General features: G+C 38.4%; 1 protein-coding gene across 2 annotated transcripts in view; it reads left to right on the plus strand.

Moving 5' to 3' along the window:
• PRKDC (protein kinase, DNA-activated, catalytic subunit) overlaps window positions 1-18,041 on the plus strand; it is a 252,204-nt gene that overhangs the window by 65,292 nt on the left and 168,871 nt on the right. For both annotated transcript variants that reach the window (XR_014307720.1, XM_082718849.1), the window contains exons 28-31: window positions 4,599-4,693; window positions 6,170-6,269; window positions 7,386-7,519; window positions 9,963-10,217. Coding sequence is in view for 1 of the 2 variants with exons in the window: in XM_082718849.1 (XP_082574975.1) it covers window positions 4,599-4,693; window positions 6,170-6,269; window positions 7,386-7,519; window positions 9,963-10,217 (584 nt within the window). In the remaining variant the exon portion in view is untranslated. The remainder of the gene's footprint in view (window positions 1-4,598; window positions 4,694-6,169; window positions 6,270-7,385; window positions 7,520-9,962; window positions 10,218-18,041) is intronic.

Here is an 18,041-nt window from a genome sequence, read left to right on the forward strand (position 1 = left end):
GGGTAGGGAGCCCAATGCATGGCTCAGTTTCAGAACCCTGGAATCATGACCTGAGCCGAAGGTAGATGCTTAACAGCTGAGCCACCCAGGACCCCCTCTGATGCTGATCTTTGATGCTAACTATTGTAATTGTTTTGGGGTGCCATGATCAGCTCCCATATAAGACAGTGAACTTAATTGATAAATGTTGTTTGTGTTTGAGTGTCCACCGACTGGCTCTTCACCTGTCTCCCTCTCCTCCGGCTCCTGAGACACACCAATGTTGAAATTAGGCCAACTAATAACCCTACAATGGCCTCTAAGTGTTACAGTGAAAGGAAGAGTTACACATCTCTCAGTTTAAATCAAAGCTAGAAATGATTAAGTTAGTGCAGAAGGCATATCAAAGGCCAAGATAGGACAAAAGCTAGGCCTCTTATATCAGTAAGACAAGTAGTGAATGCCAAGGAGAAGTTCTTGAAGGAAATTAAATCTGACACTCCAGTGAACACATGGATGAAAAGGAAGTGAGACAAACTCATTGCTGATATGAAGAAAATTGTAGTGGTCTGGATAAAAGATCAGACCACCCATAAAACTCCCTTAAGCCAAAGCCTAATCCAGAGCAAGGCCCTAATTCTCTTCCCCTTTAGGCAGTGAGAGAGGTAAGGAAGGTGCAGAAGAAAGTCTCAGGCTAGCAGAGGATCCATGAGGTTTAAGGAAAGAAACCGTCTTCATAACATTAAAGTATAAGATAAAGCAGCAAGTGCTGATGTAGAAGCTGTAACAAGTTATCTAGAAGATCTAGCTAAGATAATTAATGAAGGTGCCTACACTAAGCAACAGATTTTCAGTGTAGGTGACACAGCCTTCTACTGGAAGAATAATCCATCTAGTGCTTTCATAGCTAGAGAGAAGTCAGTGCCTTGCTTCAGAGATTCAAAGGACAGTCTGACTCTCCTGTTAGAGGCTAATGTAGCTGGTGACTAAGTTAGAGCCAGTGCTGATTTACCATTCTTAAAATCCTACAGCCCTTCAGAATGGTGCTGAATTTACTCTGCCTGTACTCTAAATGGAACAGCAAAGCCTGGATGATAGCACATCTGTTTACAACCTGGTTTATTGAATATTTTAAGCCCACTGTTGAGAACTACTGCTTAGAAACAAAGATTCCTTTCAAAATATTACTGCTTGGTGACAATGCATCTGGTCACCCAAAAGCTCTGATGGAGAGATTCCATAAGATGATTTGTTTTCATACCTCCTAACACAATATCCATTCTGCAGTTAATGGGTCAAAGAGTAATTTTGACTTTCGGGTCTCCTTATTTAAGTCATACATTTCATAAGGCTATAAATGCCATAGAGAGTGATTCCTCTGATGAATCTAGGCAAAGTAAATTGAAAACCTGGAAAGGATTCACCATTCTAAACACCATTAAGAAAGTTCATGATTCATGGGAGGAGGTCAAAACATCAACATTTACAGCGGTTTGGAAGAAGTTGATTCTAACCTCATGGATGACTTTTGAGGGGTTTCAGACTTCGGTGGAGGGAGTAACTGTAGATGTGGTGAAAAGAGCAAGAGAGCCAGAATCAGAAGTGAAGCCTGAAGGCATGACTGAATTAATGTAGTCTCATGACAAAACTTCAGTGGATGAGTTGCTTCTTGTGGATGAGCAAAGAAAGTGGTTTCTTGAGATGGAGTCTACTTATGGTGAAGATTCTGTGATGTTGAAACGACAATAAAGGAGTTAGAATACTGTATAAACTTAGTTGGTAAAATAGTGGTGGGGTTTGAGAGAATTGATTTCAGTTTTGAAAGAGATTCTGGTGTGGGTGAAATGCTACCAAATAGCATCACATGCTATGGAGAAATAGGATCTGAAAGGAAGAGTTGATCTATGCAGCAAACTTCTCCGTTGTCTTATTTGAAGAAATTGTCACAGCCAGTCTTGAGAAGCCACAAACCTAATCATTCAATACCAGCCAGCAATATCAAAGCAAAACGCTCCACCAGCAAAATGATTATGACTTGCTGCAAGCTCAGAAGATGGTTAGTATTTTTTAGCAGTGAAGTATTTTTAATTAAGGTATATACATTTTGTAGACATAATACTGTTGTGCACTTAATATACAGTGTAATGTAAACATAACTTTTATATGCCCTGGGGAACCAAAAAATTCACTTCACTCCCCTTGTTGAGGTAATTGCTTTATTTTGGTCACCTGGAACCAAACTCGATATATCTCTGAGGTGTGCCTATAAGGTACACATGTACCTATAAGGTACGCCTATAAGTATGGTGACCATAGTTAATAATACTCTATTACGTATTTAAAAGTTGCTAGGACAGTTGATTTTAAATGTTCATATCACAAGGAAAAAAATTTTGTAACTGTATTGTACTCAACGTTAACTAGACTTACTGTGGTGATCAGATTATAATGTATACAAATACAGAGTTGTTATGTGTACTCTTGGAATTAATATAATATATGTCAAGTATGCCTCAGGTTAAAAAAAAAAAACACTGTGTAGTTTATTTAATAGTAAAAAAAGTTTTTGTATACTCACTACCTATGTTAAATAATGGAGTATTTTCAGTATTTCAGACCTTCCTCTTCTCTGAACTAATCATTTTTCCTTTATGTTACTTATTCCTTTGTTTGTCTTTTTTGTTTCCCTTTGTATGTTTATACCCTAAGTGACATACTTTGGATTTTGGAAAGCAGTAAATGTCAGTGTTTTCATGGTTAGGTGGAGTTTCCTGAGAGGATACTGAGACTGGTATCAACTTCCATGAAAGCTTACAGGAGCCCATTCCAAAGAATTAGAGTGACAAGGTTCATGTTAATTTGGGGAAACAGAGGACTCCAGAATGGTGTGAAATAGACCACACTGACATCTGGGAGAAATATTGTCTAAGAGTGTGGACTGCCCGTTAACTTCTGAATCTCAGTTCCCATTGGTCGACCTCCATGTGTCACGAGCATGTCAAAGGAAAATTCTCTTGTGGTATAAATGAGCACTGTCAGCTGATCCAGGTTGAACATGGACAGGAGAAGAACTTTAAGTACCTGATCATAGTAGGCCAGGTTAAGAGAGGAATTTGGGACATCTTCTGTATAAGTTGAAAAATCCATACTGTGGTGTTTTGGCAGAGACCGCTGTTAACAAGCCTCTTTCTTGGGTGCTTACTCAACCTGTCATGTCTGGGTCTCCTTGCCTCTCCTCTTGGTTGTACCCTGTACTTCTTCCCTGTGTTTGATAATTTGTTTCCTTTTCGTCTCGTGTCTTCCTTTTTGGATACTGTTGATTTATTGGATCAACAATAAATCTTTTGGGATTTTGGGAAAAGGGGCAGGAGAGATCAATTTTTTGAGATCTTGCATGTTAAATAATATAAAACAAGATTTGTTGTTTCCTTTCTGCATGCTAACGAACTGTTTTGTACACCTTTCTTTGGAAGAACAGTTCTAGGGCATCATTTTGTTATGTCATTTCTCTACTTAACCTTCTTTAGTTGGTGTTAATAACGTAAGCTAAAAACCGTTATACTCAGCCTGGCCTTTCAAGACCCCTTTCCCCAACTTTTGCAGTCTCATCACAAACTGCTCTTCTAAATGAACCTTTTCTTCTAGCTTTGCCAGTTTGCTCTCTGTCTCCTGTGTTTTTTTTTTTTAATCTTGCCTCCATGTCTTTGTCTCTACCACACATTTATCAGTAATGTCCTTTATTTTTAGTGTCAGATCATGGTGTGTGACACTAGGGGAGAGGTGGAGCTTGTGGAACTCTGACAGGCCCTGTCCCTCCTAGGATTCAAACTTAAAAAAAGAAACTAGGACCGTGTTTAATTAATGAATTAATTGATTGATTAGGACAAACTAATTCTTGTTCTATGTGCTCTCCGTCCTGAGCACGTCACTCCAGTTCTGTTTGTTCCAGGAATGCGCTCCTTCCCAGTGGGGCATGCAGTGACCCAGCACTTCATCACACAAGTAGAACTTCCAAATCGTACTTTTCTGTGATCTCCTCTGAGACTTAGTGCCTCGCCCTGTCATTTTATACTTAATCATTTAGTGTCCAGTGTTACTAAAGAGCAGATTTTTGAGGGAAAGGTCTGCCCTCTGCCCTTCACCCATCCATGGTCCACAGACACTGTTAATTGAATTATTTACTTTCATTTGCCTGAGGTGCTTGTAAAAGGCTTCATGTTTACTATTGATGACTTTTGGATAACGTGAGAGCACTTGAAATTCTTTTATTTTGAAAGAATGTGGATGTGGTATGAGACCTTCTTTTCTATTAATTTTAATGAGGTGTGTAGAAGTGTGATTAGAACAGTGGTTCTGAGGTTATGTGCTGTGAGTAGTTCTACAGATGGAAGGGTCCTTGTGTGCAGAGAAAAAGCCAGTGTTGCCTCTTTTATTTTATGTAGTTTTTGGTCTGCTCTTGAGGAAATTTTCTTCTTCACAGAAGTATTTTAGGTTGTGTTATGTTTCAAAACATTTGAGCCATTTTTTTAAAAACAAATTTATGTATTCTTTGATAACATTACTTTTTTCCCTTATCACTCCTGCTTTCTAGGTGAGGTTCAGTATTCTTTATTTTACAGGGAAGAAGAGTCTCTGGTAGAACAGTTTGTGTTTGAAGCTTTGGTTACATATCTGGAAAGTCTGGCCTTAGCACATGCAGATGAGAAATCTTTAGGTAGGTCTTATCTGAGCTATTTGTTTGCAAACCAATTCTGTTTGTCTAACAAATCTCTAAGAGCTTTTCTACTCAGAGGTTAAGCCTCAAATAGGTCTCTAATAAAGTAGCGTTTTTTCTCCCATCTCCCATTTAGCGTGATAAGTGTGAAGGGGAGATATTCCCCACTGGTGCCTCTTTAATGCCCACCTCCTCTGAAGGCCCACAGATTTTCCAGGGTGTGCCCTTGGTGGCCACTGAGCTTGACCCCTGGCTTGTCAGAGATCCTGTCCAGGACAGGTGGGACATTTTTATTGTGCAGCTCCAATGAAACCAGCCAGTTTCACCGATGATGTGAAATGTGAGAATGTACAATTGTACCATGTAAAGAAAGCTGGGTGCAGTAACCACTGAGATGTGCCAATGTCTCACTGATGCCAGCTTGAAACGTGGAAAATAGATCTCATTACAAGATTGTGATAAAGCTCTTTCGACCATAATTAAGAAATAATACAAAATAATAAGTCAGAAATAGACTTAAAGTAGCTAAGAGAGTAATAAATTGTTGTCTTTACCGTTACATTCTGTCCAGCAGGTATTATGAACATCCTGGAATTTCTGGGCTGAAAGTCTTCTTAGACATCTTACCCAGAGAATATAAGTGACTGATCTAGGTCACATAGCTATGTGTAGCAGAACTGTTTTCACTTATCTAGAATCTATTTTGTTTATTTTTTCAAAAGACAAGTTGAGCTTTATTATCCTTCATGGTAGCCTACAATGGGTAAAAATGCTTAAAATTTAGCTCTTGTTATCAAAGAGTTTAAAATTGCTTTATCTTGACAGCTTATATAGATGAATTTTTTCAACAAGTGAAACTTAACTCCTAAAAGTCACTGCCACATATTCAAAGCATAGAAAGAACTTATTCTTGGTTACAGAACTCAAGTTCTCTAAGGCTCCTTTCCTAAATAACCCGGGATGTCTGTGGATGGTTTTACTAATTTACTTTGGTTCTTCTACAATAGCTGTATTATTAAGCTATCATATGGCTTAACTTACATAAGAAGAAGGGGAGGTCAGGGAACTTATGCCCTTTTACTAATAGCCTTAAATTAAGATAAATAGGATGGGACTGGTCTGTGAGTTTCGTGATGCCTGTAGAATCTCTTCCACCTCAAATCCCTTATGTGAGGCTGTACTTTGGCTAGCTGGGGGCTGGTGGAGCAGTTTCTCATTAGGTGCAGTATTGCTGTGAGTGTGTTTGTGCATGTGCACTCTACTATCCTGCAATCTTAAATGTAGTTTTTGTTTTTGTTTTGGGACAATGTACATTATTTATAAAATTTGTATTCTGAGAGATGAAACAATATTAACTCTATTGTAAAATTACCTTTTTAGTTAAAAAACTAGATCAATAAACTTATAATGCCATTTTATTAATAGTAATCAGCTATATGTCTCCTTTTGGAAATATATTTTTATACTTGAGAACAGGTACACTTCAACAATGTTGTGATGCCATTGATCACCTAAGGCGTATCATTGAAAAGAAGCATGTATCTTTAAACAAAGTAAAAAAGCGACGTAGGCCACGGTAGGTGATATTGCTTGCTTTTTTTTCCTTCCCCAACAAAACTAATTCTCAGTAGTAAAAGAGAATTTGAAAGGAATGTGTGGCAGCATAAAAAATTAATTTTCTAAACAAGGAAAGCATGGAAATAGGGCTTTTCTAGGACACGAAAAAACTTTGTATTTGAAAATGCTTAGTTTAAGGTATAAATTTATAACAGACATTTATTTTATCTGCACTAATTTTGAATATAAATTTGATGTGGAATTATATGACTAGAGAATACATGAACTATTATGGAGTAAATTTGAAATATAAAAACTGAAATATTGAAATAGTAGCATTTTGACAGTCATGGGATTACAGAATTATGAAATGAAGCTACCCAAAGCCAAGGCTGGCTTACTAACCAGTGGTTTCCAGTCTTCACTGTTAATTCCATTCGAGCAAGGTCTCATTCTCTAAAAGGATGGGGTGTGCCATGCATCAACCACTCCAGATCTGTGCAGGGTGTCTGGGGAATCTGGTTGCTGCTACTACTCTGCAGAAGCATTGGCACATATAAATTGGATATTAATATTTTTTCTGGTTTTTTTTTTTTCCAAATTGCTTCCTTCAGATCCTGTTGTTAACCTTTGACCTCTCTAGATCACTAGTTCTCAAACTGAAACATGCATCTGAATTACCTGGAGGTCTTGTTAAAACACAGGTTCCTGGTTTCTGCCCTCAGAATCTTCTAGTAGGTCTGGGGTGGGGCCAAGAATTTGCACTTTTTGCCAAGTTAACAGATAATATTGATGGAGCTGGATCGGGGACCACAGTTTGAGAAACATTGCTTTAGATTTCAAATCCCCCTCTGTTTTATGGTACATTGAAAAGGAAACATGAAAATATTGGTACTGTTGATTTAAGAAATGTTTTTTAACTTTTCCCTCAAGATTAAAAAAAAAAAAAATGAAGGTAAGCAGCATTTAGGACCTACTAGTGATGATAATATACTAAAAGTAAACTGAATGCCTTTTGATGAAGTTTCTACATGTATTAGTTTGACAAATTTGAATTTATGGTTTCTAGATTCTTGGGTCAGCCAAATGCTAAATGTTGGGCATTTATTAAATACAGTGTGTTATCTCTATTTAGAGGATTTCCACCTGCAGCATCATTGTGTTTACTGGATGTGGTCCAATGGCTGTTAGCCCACTGTGGGAGGCCCCAAACAGAATGTCGACATAAATCTATAGAACTCTTTTATAAATTTGTTCCTTTATTGCCAGGTATTGTGATCTTTATGTCCTATAAATTATGGGTTTTGCTTTTACTAGTAGTAAAAGAGATGTGTATTTATTTAAAGTGTAACTTTATTGAGATGAATGTAACAAATAATATGTTCCTAATAAAAAAATAAGATGTTCAATAATCACTATAGATCAGTTGTATGACAAAGGATAAACTATGGGGTGTACATTTCTCGAAGATTTATAGAAGGCAAGAATAAAATTCTATTTTGATGTCAAACAATACAGAGGAAGCAAATTTAGGATTTTTCAGTATTTTTTTTTTTGTTTTACTACCTTTTTGCTTTTTTATCTCATTTAAAGGAAATGAAGAAGGGTTGGATAACCAGTGCAGTTGTTAACATGATATTCAGTAAATAGTTAGTAAAATAATGCAGTTGTTTTATTTCACCATGTGATTAATAAGAAATCGCTAAACTGCTAAATCTGAATAATTTCAGATTTTTGTGATATTAAAGGAAATCAATGAACCTATGCTCTTTAGTAACTATTGCACTAAGCAATTACACTATTCTTATTCTTATTCATTACACTATTCTTATAGACTTGAAATAATTACTGAAAATTTTAGTATAGGAATAAATGTTCTATATTCTCCACTAAGTCCAGACCAAGATTTGGTAGTGTAGGTGTGGGGAAACTTGCCTCAGGACAGATTGAGGCCCTGTCTTCCCCCTGTGGAATGCACGTTGCAAGAGTCCAGAACCAAGATGGTGCTATGGTGTCTGGATAAGAAAGGTCATGGTACACTACAGAACATAAGGAAGAGCCATTTCTTTTTAGAAAATAGGGTGGAGTACCACTTTGGGACTTTTTTCTCATAGAAGAAGAGGTAATAATTATTTGGTATAGTTCTAAAACTTAGAAGATTCTATATTGTGTTATGTTATGGAATGTGTTACGATGTTATATGCTATAGATTTATATAGCATATATTGCAATTGTATTAGAAATATTTATCTATATTTGTCTACTATGATTTTATATATATATTGGTATTGTGTATTTGGATTTTTAATGTAGAGTATTATGTAAAAAACACCACTAGTATTTTATATTTGCTTATTGCTTTTAGTTAATAAAGTTAGTCTTACACGTTGTCATTCTTACAACATGCTTATAAAGTCCATGAAGGTTGGATAGGGTGGAAGCATGCGGCATGTTTTCCTTATTGTTAAATGAAACTGGCCCAGATATTATATGGGTGGAACTACTAGTTGGCAGACGTTACCTCCCTCCCAGTTGGATCTCTGACTCTCCTGCAGCACATGCAATTTCTAGTGATGTCAGGTTGACTGACCCAGACATTTCTATTGTTCTTCTCAGTTGCCTACAATAGAGACCTCGAATATTTTCAATGAGATAAGTAGAGCTCTGCTTCTCAGAATTTCTGTTACACAAAGGATGCCAAGTAGTAGGTGCACCTAGCCCTGCTGCCAAAATATACTTTGTATAAAAGGAATGAACATTTCTTCACTATGCTCTTCTCTGCCCTCCAATGTTGCATCCACCTTTCTCTCTGCTATCTTTTCCCCCAGTGGTTTCTTTGTTTTTTCCTAGGATTTTTATTTTAATTCCAGTCAGTTAACATAGAGTGTCATATTAGTTTCAGGTATCCAATATAGTAATGCAATACTTCTGTATATTATCTTTTGGTCATCATGTCAAGTACACTCCTAATCCCCACCACCAGTTTAACTGATCCTTCCAACCCCACTCCTGACATCCAGATGTGATTTCCCAGGTCTGTTTCTTGGTCCCCATGTTCCCTTTTATCATCTTCTTTCTCTACACCTGTCTCCTTTTTTCTCTTCTAGGACTCAGCTAACATTCACGATAGAACTTAAATAATATTTTTATTCTTTATTTTCTTTTTCAATATTTAGTGAAAATAATGGATGTTTAATAGTGTTCTCTAAAGCAAACTGGAAAAGATGATATTAAATCTTTCACTTATATAGTGCTGATAGGTGTATTTTAACACAGTAGGAAAACTATTTCTTCTTTTTACTACATCAGAAATACATTAGTGTTTTGCATTCTTCTCTAACTGCTTTAGAATCAGGATGATTTGACTTTTTGAGAGTCCCTGAGTTCAGAGCATGCAAAATACAATTCAGTGTTTCTTCTTTAGAAAATGATTAATACCTAAGGGAAAAATATCTTTTAAAAAGCAGATTATCCCTTATTCAGAAATGGTGCTGCTCTGGTAGGTACTTTATATGGGACTCTTATGGAAACTATATGTGAAATACTGTGATATTACCAGTCTTGTTCTGGTCTGATTATGTTTGTTAACATATCAGACTTTTAATTCTTGTTTGTTTTTTTTTACTATTGGGGGATGCTATTTCTAAGACTAGATTAATTTTAATTATGTGAAAGTTATTTATATGTGTTTTAATCTTGTTTCTTTTTTAAGGCAACACATCCCCTTCTTTATGGCTGAAGGATATTCTCAAGAACAAAGATACTTCCTTTCTCATAAACATATTTGAGGGGGGAGGAGGAGATTGTGATCGGCTGTCAGGCATTCTTGCTCAGCCTACTCTATTCCATCTACAAGGGCCGTTCAGCCTGAGAGCTGTGTTGCAGTGGATGGACATGCTTCTGGCGGCTTTGGAATGCTACAACACATTCATTGAAGAGAAAACCCTTGAGGCATCTGAGGTCCTAGGTAGGTAAAACCTACACATTACTGTGGTCCAGTTCCACCTGGAGTCATTCTGGGCAGTCATTTGCCCAGTCATTCTGGGCAAAAGAGCAGTGTTTGACTAGACTGGCACCACTGTCTCAGAATCACAGAAACAAAGGTGATAGCAAGGAGAATTAATTTAGTCCTTGCATTCTTTTTTATTTTTTTTTTTAATTTTTTTTTTTTTAAGATTTTATTTATTTATTTGACAGACAGAGATCACAGGTAGGCAGAGAGAGAGGAGGAAGCAGGCTCCCTGTGGAGCAGAGAGCCCGATGTGGGGCTCGATCCCAGGACCCTGGGATCACAACCTGAGCTGAAGGCAGAGGCTTTAACCCACTGAGCCACCCAGGCGCCCCCTAGTCCTTGCATTCTTGAAGCTCATAGTGAGGGCAGGGTTCTGGTATACATGACAGCACTGAGCACTGAGGCCACAGAAACCAGCCGAAAGTCTATACTTTTGTACCCTGTTTACAGGTTCTTTTTTTTTTTTTTTAAATTTTTTGTTTTTTAAGATTTTATTTATTTATCGGGGGGGGGGAAGCGATCACAGGCAGACAGAATGGCAGGCAGAGGTAGAGGGAGAAGCAGTGTTTACAGGTTCTTGATGACCCTTTTATCAAATAACCTTTTGAGGTTTTCATTTGCATATAACACATTAAAAGAGTTCTTCCTGAGTGCCTGGCTGGCCCAGTTGATAGAGCATGCAACTCTTTTTTTTTTTTTTTAGAGAGAGAGTGTGCAAACAGTGTGGGGAAGGGTAGAAAAACAGAGAGGAAAGGAGAGAGAGAGAAAGGCAGAGAGGCAGAGGGAGAGAAAGAATCTTAAGTAGGCTCCACACTCAATGTGGAGCTGGATGCAGGGCTTGATCTCATGACCCTGAGATCATGACCTGAGCCAAATGAAATCAAGGGTCAGAGCTTAACCAACTGTCACCCAGGCATCTGGAGCATGTAATTCTTGATCTCAGGGTTGTAATTTCAAACCCCACATTGGGCACAGAGATTACTAAAAAAAAAACTTAAAAAGTTTTGGGGGCAGTTAGGTGGTGCAGTAAGTTAACAGCTGACTCTTGGTCTTATCTTGGGTCTGATCTTAGGGTTATGAGATTGAGCCCCATGTTGGGCTCCATGCTCCATGCTGCATCTGCTTCACATTCTCTGCCCCTCCTGCTCATGCTCTCTCTCTCTCTCCCTCTCTCAAATAAACAAATAGATCCTTTAAAAAAAGTTTATGAAATAAATGAATTCTTCCTGACATGAGGCTCTGTTCTGTGATTTTAGTCCATGGTTTTTGAGTAGTATGTCTCTATTTTTCTGTTCCTTAATGTTTTTACTGTAGTATGATGACAGTGTTGCTTATAGAGGATAGAATGCAGGGTGGGGTATTTTGTGTGCTCCTTAATCCATGCTTAGAAGAAGGAGATGGCAGACTTCATCCTTCTAGTGACTTAAATGGGACCTCGGAAGTTGGATATGACTCCTGGAAGGTGTGTCTCTCCTAGAAAAGAGTATCTGGAGCAGACCATAGCTGAGAGACAAGTTGCTCTAGGCTTCGAGGTTGTCTAAGCAGGCTGTTTTAGTCTTCAAGGGTTTCATCTAAATCCTGTCTCATGGGCTGGACATTCAACTTCCCTGTTAGATATGTTCTGTCATTTAGATGATTTTCAATGTAGTCAGAGAATCCATTCTGGTGGCTAACTAAAGAAACTACCAGTCTCTAATTCTATCAGAGTGAAGTCTGTATTTCAGGAATTTGGGAGAAAGAACCAGGCTATCTTGTTGTCCTTCTAGCTTGAAGAAGTTGGAGCCAGACATAGTGGGGAGTGTATAATGTATGTGCGTACACACATTCTGGGGTTCAGGAAAACAGATTTTATGCTTTCAAGATCTGACTCTCTGGCATGGGATTCTGCATGATTCTAGTATGGGATTTTAAAGGATAGGTCAGATAAGTTCTGAAACTTTAACAGCAGAGTGCTGTTAGTTCACTTGCAAACCGTACCTTAAATTTGTCGTTTTATGAGATCTCATATATCATTTTTGAAAATTTCAACAAGAAAAAAGCATAGGAAATATGTAAAACCGTCTCCCCTAATTGCATTACCTAGTGAAAAACACTAAGTGTAGCATATACTTTTCTTAACTTTTTCTGTGCATGTAATATTTTAATTTTTATTTTATAATAGTGCAGTTATTGCATGCTTTACTGTAATTTGCTTTTTAAAAAGAAACTTAACTTTTAAACAGAAACTTAACATATTGGATGTCTTTTTCTGTCAGTAAATGTACCTTAAGCTAATTTAAATGGTCACATATTACTAAATGAAGCAAAGATGTCACAATTAAGCAGTCTTCAACCTTTTCATTAACCTTGTGAGGAGTGGGGGACATTAAAACAATGTACTTTCTATTCCTCATTGCTCTCAGTTATAATTTCTGGTATATCATAAATGTGGGCATTTTAACATAAAACTGTTAGCATTACTTTAAAAATGTATTAAGGGGGGAGTCAAGGTGGTGGAGAATTAGCAGGCTGAAACGACATCAGGTAGCTTGAGATCAGCAGATAGCTTATCAAACCATTGTGAACACCTACAAATCCAACAGGAGATCAAAGAGAAGAAGAGTAGCAATTCTAGAAACAGAAAATCGACCACTTTCTGAAAGGTAGGGCCTGTGGAGAAGTGAATCCAAAGTGACAGGAAGATAGACTGCGGTGGGGAAGGGCCAGCTCCCGGCAAGCAGCGGAGCAACGGAGCACAAAATCAGAACTTTTAAAAGTCTGCACCACTGAGGGACATTGCTCCAGAGACTATTCCGGGGTGAAACCCACCCGGGGACAGCGTGGTCTCAGTCCTGCAGGGTCACAGAAGGATTGGAGGTATCTGAGTGTTGCAGAGCTCACAGGTATTAAAGGAGGGAAGCTGGCTACAAAGATAGAGCCGAGAAGTGAGCTCTCAACTCGGGGTTACCTTAAATTGTGATCTGTGGCAGAGGCCACTGCTCTGTGAGATCGGGAGACACCCCTGGAAGAGCGCAGGGATCTGTGGGGTTTGGAGACTCAGGTGGGGCTGTGTGCCAGAGACAGAGACACTTGGTCACAGGCTGGATGAGCTTGTAGCGCAGCCGGAGGCCAGGGAGACAGGAGTGATGGAGCGCTTTACTCTGAGGGCGCACTGAGGTAGGGCCCCAAGCTCTCAGCTCCTCTGGGCTGGAGACCAGGAGGCCGCCATTTTCATTCCCATCCTCCGGAACTCTACAGAAAGCGCTCAGGGAACAAAAGCTCCCGAAAGCCAACCAGAGTGGATTACGTAGCCTGGCCCCTGGTAAGGGCGGTACAATTCTGCCTCAGGCAAAGGCACTTGAGAATCACTACTAGTCCTTCCCCAAGAGTATCCACAAGAAATCCAGCCACAACCAAGTTCACTTACCAAGGAGAATAGCGGAATTCCAGAGGAGGAGAAAGCAAAGCATGGAATTCATGGCTTTCGCCCCATGATTCTTTAGTCTTGCGAAGTTAATTAATTTTTTGTAATTTTATTTTTTTCTTCTATTTTTTTTAACTTTTACCCTCTCAACATTTTTTAACTAGTTTATCTTAACAATACCTTCAGAAAAATCTTTTTTAAAGCTTTGTTATACTCATATTTTATCCTTCATTGTATCTAACTTTTTTTTTTTTTTGAGATTTTATTTATTTATTTGACAGAGACCACAGAGAGCCAGGCAGAGAGAGAGGAGGAAGCGGGCTCCCTGCTATGCAGAGAGCCTAAGGCAGGGCTTGATCCCAGAACCCTAGGATCACGACCTGAGCTGCAGGCAGAGGCTTTAACCCACTGAGCCACACATGTGCCGAGTATCTAACTTTATTTTTTGTATAAACATAGTGTTTTTTCTTCTAAAAAATTTTGGGATACAACTTCTTCTAATAGAACAAAATATACCCTAAGTCTAGCACAGGGCTTTGTACTAATCTCCAGCCTGAGCAAATTCTCTCCACTTTCTTTTTGTTTATTCTCCCAACCAACTTATCAACACCTTTTTTATTTTTATTTTTTTTTAAGATTTTATTTATTTATTTGACAGACAGAGATCACAAGTAGGTAGAGAGGCAGGCAGAGAGAGAGAGAGGAAGAAGTAGGCTCCCTGCTGAACAGAGAGCCCGATGTGGGACTTGATCCCAGGACCCTGAGATCATGACCTGAGCTGAAGGCAGAGGCTTAACCCACTGAGCCACCCAGGCGCCCTATCAACGCCTTTTTTAGAAATTTTTTTCTTTTTAATATAATTTTTTATTTTTTATAAACATATATTTTTATCCCCAGGGGTACAGGTCTGTGAATCACCAGGTTTACACACTTCACAGCACTCACCAAAGCACATGCCCTCCACAATGTCCATAATACCACCCCCTTCTCCCAAACCCCCTCCCCCAAGCAACCCTCAGTTTGTTTTGTGAGATTAAGAGTCACTTATGGTTTGTCTCCCTCCCAATCCCATCTTCTTTCATTTATTCTTCTCGTACCCACTTAAGCCCCCATGTTGCATCACCACTTCCTCATATCAGGGAGATCATATGATAGTTGTCTTTCTCTGCTTGACTTATTTTGCTAAGCATGATACGCTCTAGTTCCATCCATGTTGTCGCAAATGGCAAGATTTCATTTCTTTAGATGGCTGCATAGTATTCCATTGTGTATATATACCACATCTTCTTGATCCATTCATCTGTTGATGGACATCTAGGTTCTTTCCATAGTTTGGCTATTGTGGACATTGCTGCTATAAACATTCGAGTACACGTGCCCCTTTGGATCACTACGTTTGTATCTTTAGGGTAAATACCCAATAGTGCAATTGCTGGGTCATAGGGCAGTTCTATTTTCAACATTTTGAGGAACCTCCATGCTGTTTTCCAGAGAGGTTGCACCAGCTTGCATTCCCACCAACAGTGTAGGAGGGTACCCCTTTCTCCGCATCCTCGCCAGCATCTGTCATTTCCTGACTTGTTGATTTTAGCCATTCTGACTGGTGTGAGGTGATATCGCATTGTGGTTTTGATTTGTATTTCCCTGATGCCGAGTGATATGGAGCACTTTTTCATGTGTCTGTTGGCCATCTGGATGTCTTCTTTGCAGAAATGTCTGTTCATGTCCTCTGCCCATTTCTTGATTGGATTATTTGTTCTTTGGGTGTTGAGTTTGCTAAGTTCTTTATAGATTCTGGACACTAGTCCTTTATCTGATATGTCGTTTGCAAATATCTTCTCCCATTCTGTCAGTTGTCTTTTGATTTTGTTAACTGTTTCCTTTGCTGTGCAAAAGCTTTTGATCTTGATGAAATCCCAATAGTTCATTTTTGCCCTTGCTTCCCTTGCCTTTGGCGTTGTTCCTAGGAAGATGTTGCTGTGGCTGAGGTCCAAGAGGTTGCTGCCTGTGTTCTCCTCAAGGATTTTGATGGATTCCTTTTGCACATTGAGGTCCTTCATCCATTTTGAGTCTATTTTTGTGTGTGGTGTAAGGAAATGGTCCAATTTCATTTTTCTGCATGTGGCTGTCCAATTTTCCCAGCACCATTTATTGAAGAGGCTGTCTTTTTGCCATTGGACATTCTTTCCTGCTTTGTCGAAGATTAGTTGACCATAGAGTTGAGAGTCTATTTCTGGGCTCTCTATTCTGTTCCATTGATCTATGGGTCTGTTTTTGTGCCAGTACCATGCTGTCTTGTTGATGACAGCTTTGTAATAGAGCTTGAAGTCCGGGAATGTGATGCCACCAACGTTGGCTTTCTTTTTCAATATCCCTTTAGCCTTTCGAGGTCTTTTCTGGTTCCATATAAATTTTAGAATTATTTGTTCCATTTCTTTGAAAAAGATGGATGGTACTTTGATAGGAATTGCATTAAATGTGTAGATTGCTTTAGGTAACATAGACATTTTCACAATATTTATTCTTCCAATCCAGGAGCATGGAACATTTTTCCATTTCTTTGTGTCTTCCTCAATTTCTTTCATGAGTACTTTATAGTTTTCTGAGTATAGATTCTGTGTCTCTTTGGTTAGGTTTATTCCTAGGTATCTTATGGTTTTGGGTGCAATTGTAAATGGGATTGACTCCTTAATTTCTCTTTCTTCTGTCTTGCTTTTGGTGTAGAGAAATGTAACTGATTTCTGTGCATTGATTTTATATCCTGACACTTTACTGAATTCCTGTATAAGTTCTAGCAGTTTTGGAGTGGAGTCTTTTGGGTTTTCCACATATAGTATCATATCATCAGCGAAGAGTGACAGTTTGACTTCTTCTTTGCCGATTTGGATGCCTTTAATTTCCTTTTGTTGTCTGATTGCTGAGGCTAGGACCTCTAGTACTATGTTGAATAGCAGTGGTGATAATGGACATCCCTGCCGTGTTCCTGACCTTAGCGGAAAAGCTTTCAGTTTTTCTCCATTGAGAATGATATTTGCGGTGGGTTTTTCATAAATGGCTTTGATGATATTGAGGTATGTGCCCTCTATCCCTACACTTTGAAGAGTTTTGATCAGGAAGGGATGCTGTACTTTGTCAAATGCTTTTTCAGCATCTATTGAGAGTATCATATGGTTCTTGTTCTTTCTTTTATTGATGTGTTGTATCACATTGACTGATTTGCGGATGTTGAACCAACCTTGCAGCCCTGGAATAAATCCCACTTGGTTGTGGTGAATAATCTTTTTAATGTACTGTTGAATCCTATTGGCTAGTATTTTGTTGAGTATTTTCGCATCTGTGTTCATCAAAGATATTGGTCTATAGCTCTCTTTTTTGGTGGGATCCTTGCCTGGTTTTGGGATCAAGGTGATGCTGGCCTCATAAAATGAGTTTGGAAGTTTTCCTTCCATTTCTATTTTTTGGAAAAGTTTCAGGAGAATAGGAGTTAGTTCTCCTTTAAATGTTTGGTAGAATTCCCCCGGGAAGCTGTCTGGCCCTGGGCTTTTGTTTGTTTGGAGATTTTTAATGACTGTTTCAATCTCCTTACTGGTTATGGGTCTGTTCAGGCTTTCTATTTCTTCCTGGTTCAGTTGTGGTAGTTTATATGTTTCTAGGAATGCATCCATTTCTTCCAGATTGTCAAATTTATTGGCATAGAGTTGCTCATAGTATGTTCTTATAATAGTTTGTATTTCCTTGGTGTTAGTTGTGATCTCTCCTCTTTCGTTCATGATTTTATTTATTTGGGTCCTTTCTCTTTTCTTTTTGATAAGTCTGGCCAGGGGTTTATCAATTTTATTAATTCTTTCAAAGAACCAGCTCCTAGTTTCGTTGATTTGTTCTATTGTCTTTTTCGTTTCTATTTCATTGATTTCTGCTCTGATCTTTATTATTTCTCTTCTCCTGCAGGGTTTAGGCTTTCTTTGTTGTTCTTTCTCCTGCTCCATTAAGTGTAGTGTTGGGCTGTGTATTTGAGACCTTTCTTGTTTCTTGAGAAAGGCTTATACTGCTACATATTTTCCTCTTAGGACTGCCTTTGCTGTGTCCCACAGATTTTGATCTGTTATGTTTTCATTTTCAATTGTTTTCATGAATTTTTTCAATCTCTTTAATTTTCTGGTTAACCCATTCATTCTTTAGAAGGATGCTGTTTAGTCTCCATGTATTTTGATTTTTTCCAAATTTCCTCTTGTGATTGAGTTCTAGCTTCAGAGCACTGTGGTCTGAAAATATGCAGAGAATGATCCCAATCTTTTGATACTGGTTGAGACTTGATTTAGGACCCAGAATATGATCTATTCCGGAGAATGTTCCATGTGCACTAGAGAAGAATGTGT

Source organism: Mustela nivalis, assembly GCF_964662115.1.
Source record: "Mustela nivalis genome assembly, chromosome: 2".
Classification (NCBI taxonomy): domain Eukaryota; kingdom Metazoa; phylum Chordata; class Mammalia; order Carnivora; family Mustelidae; genus Mustela; species Mustela nivalis.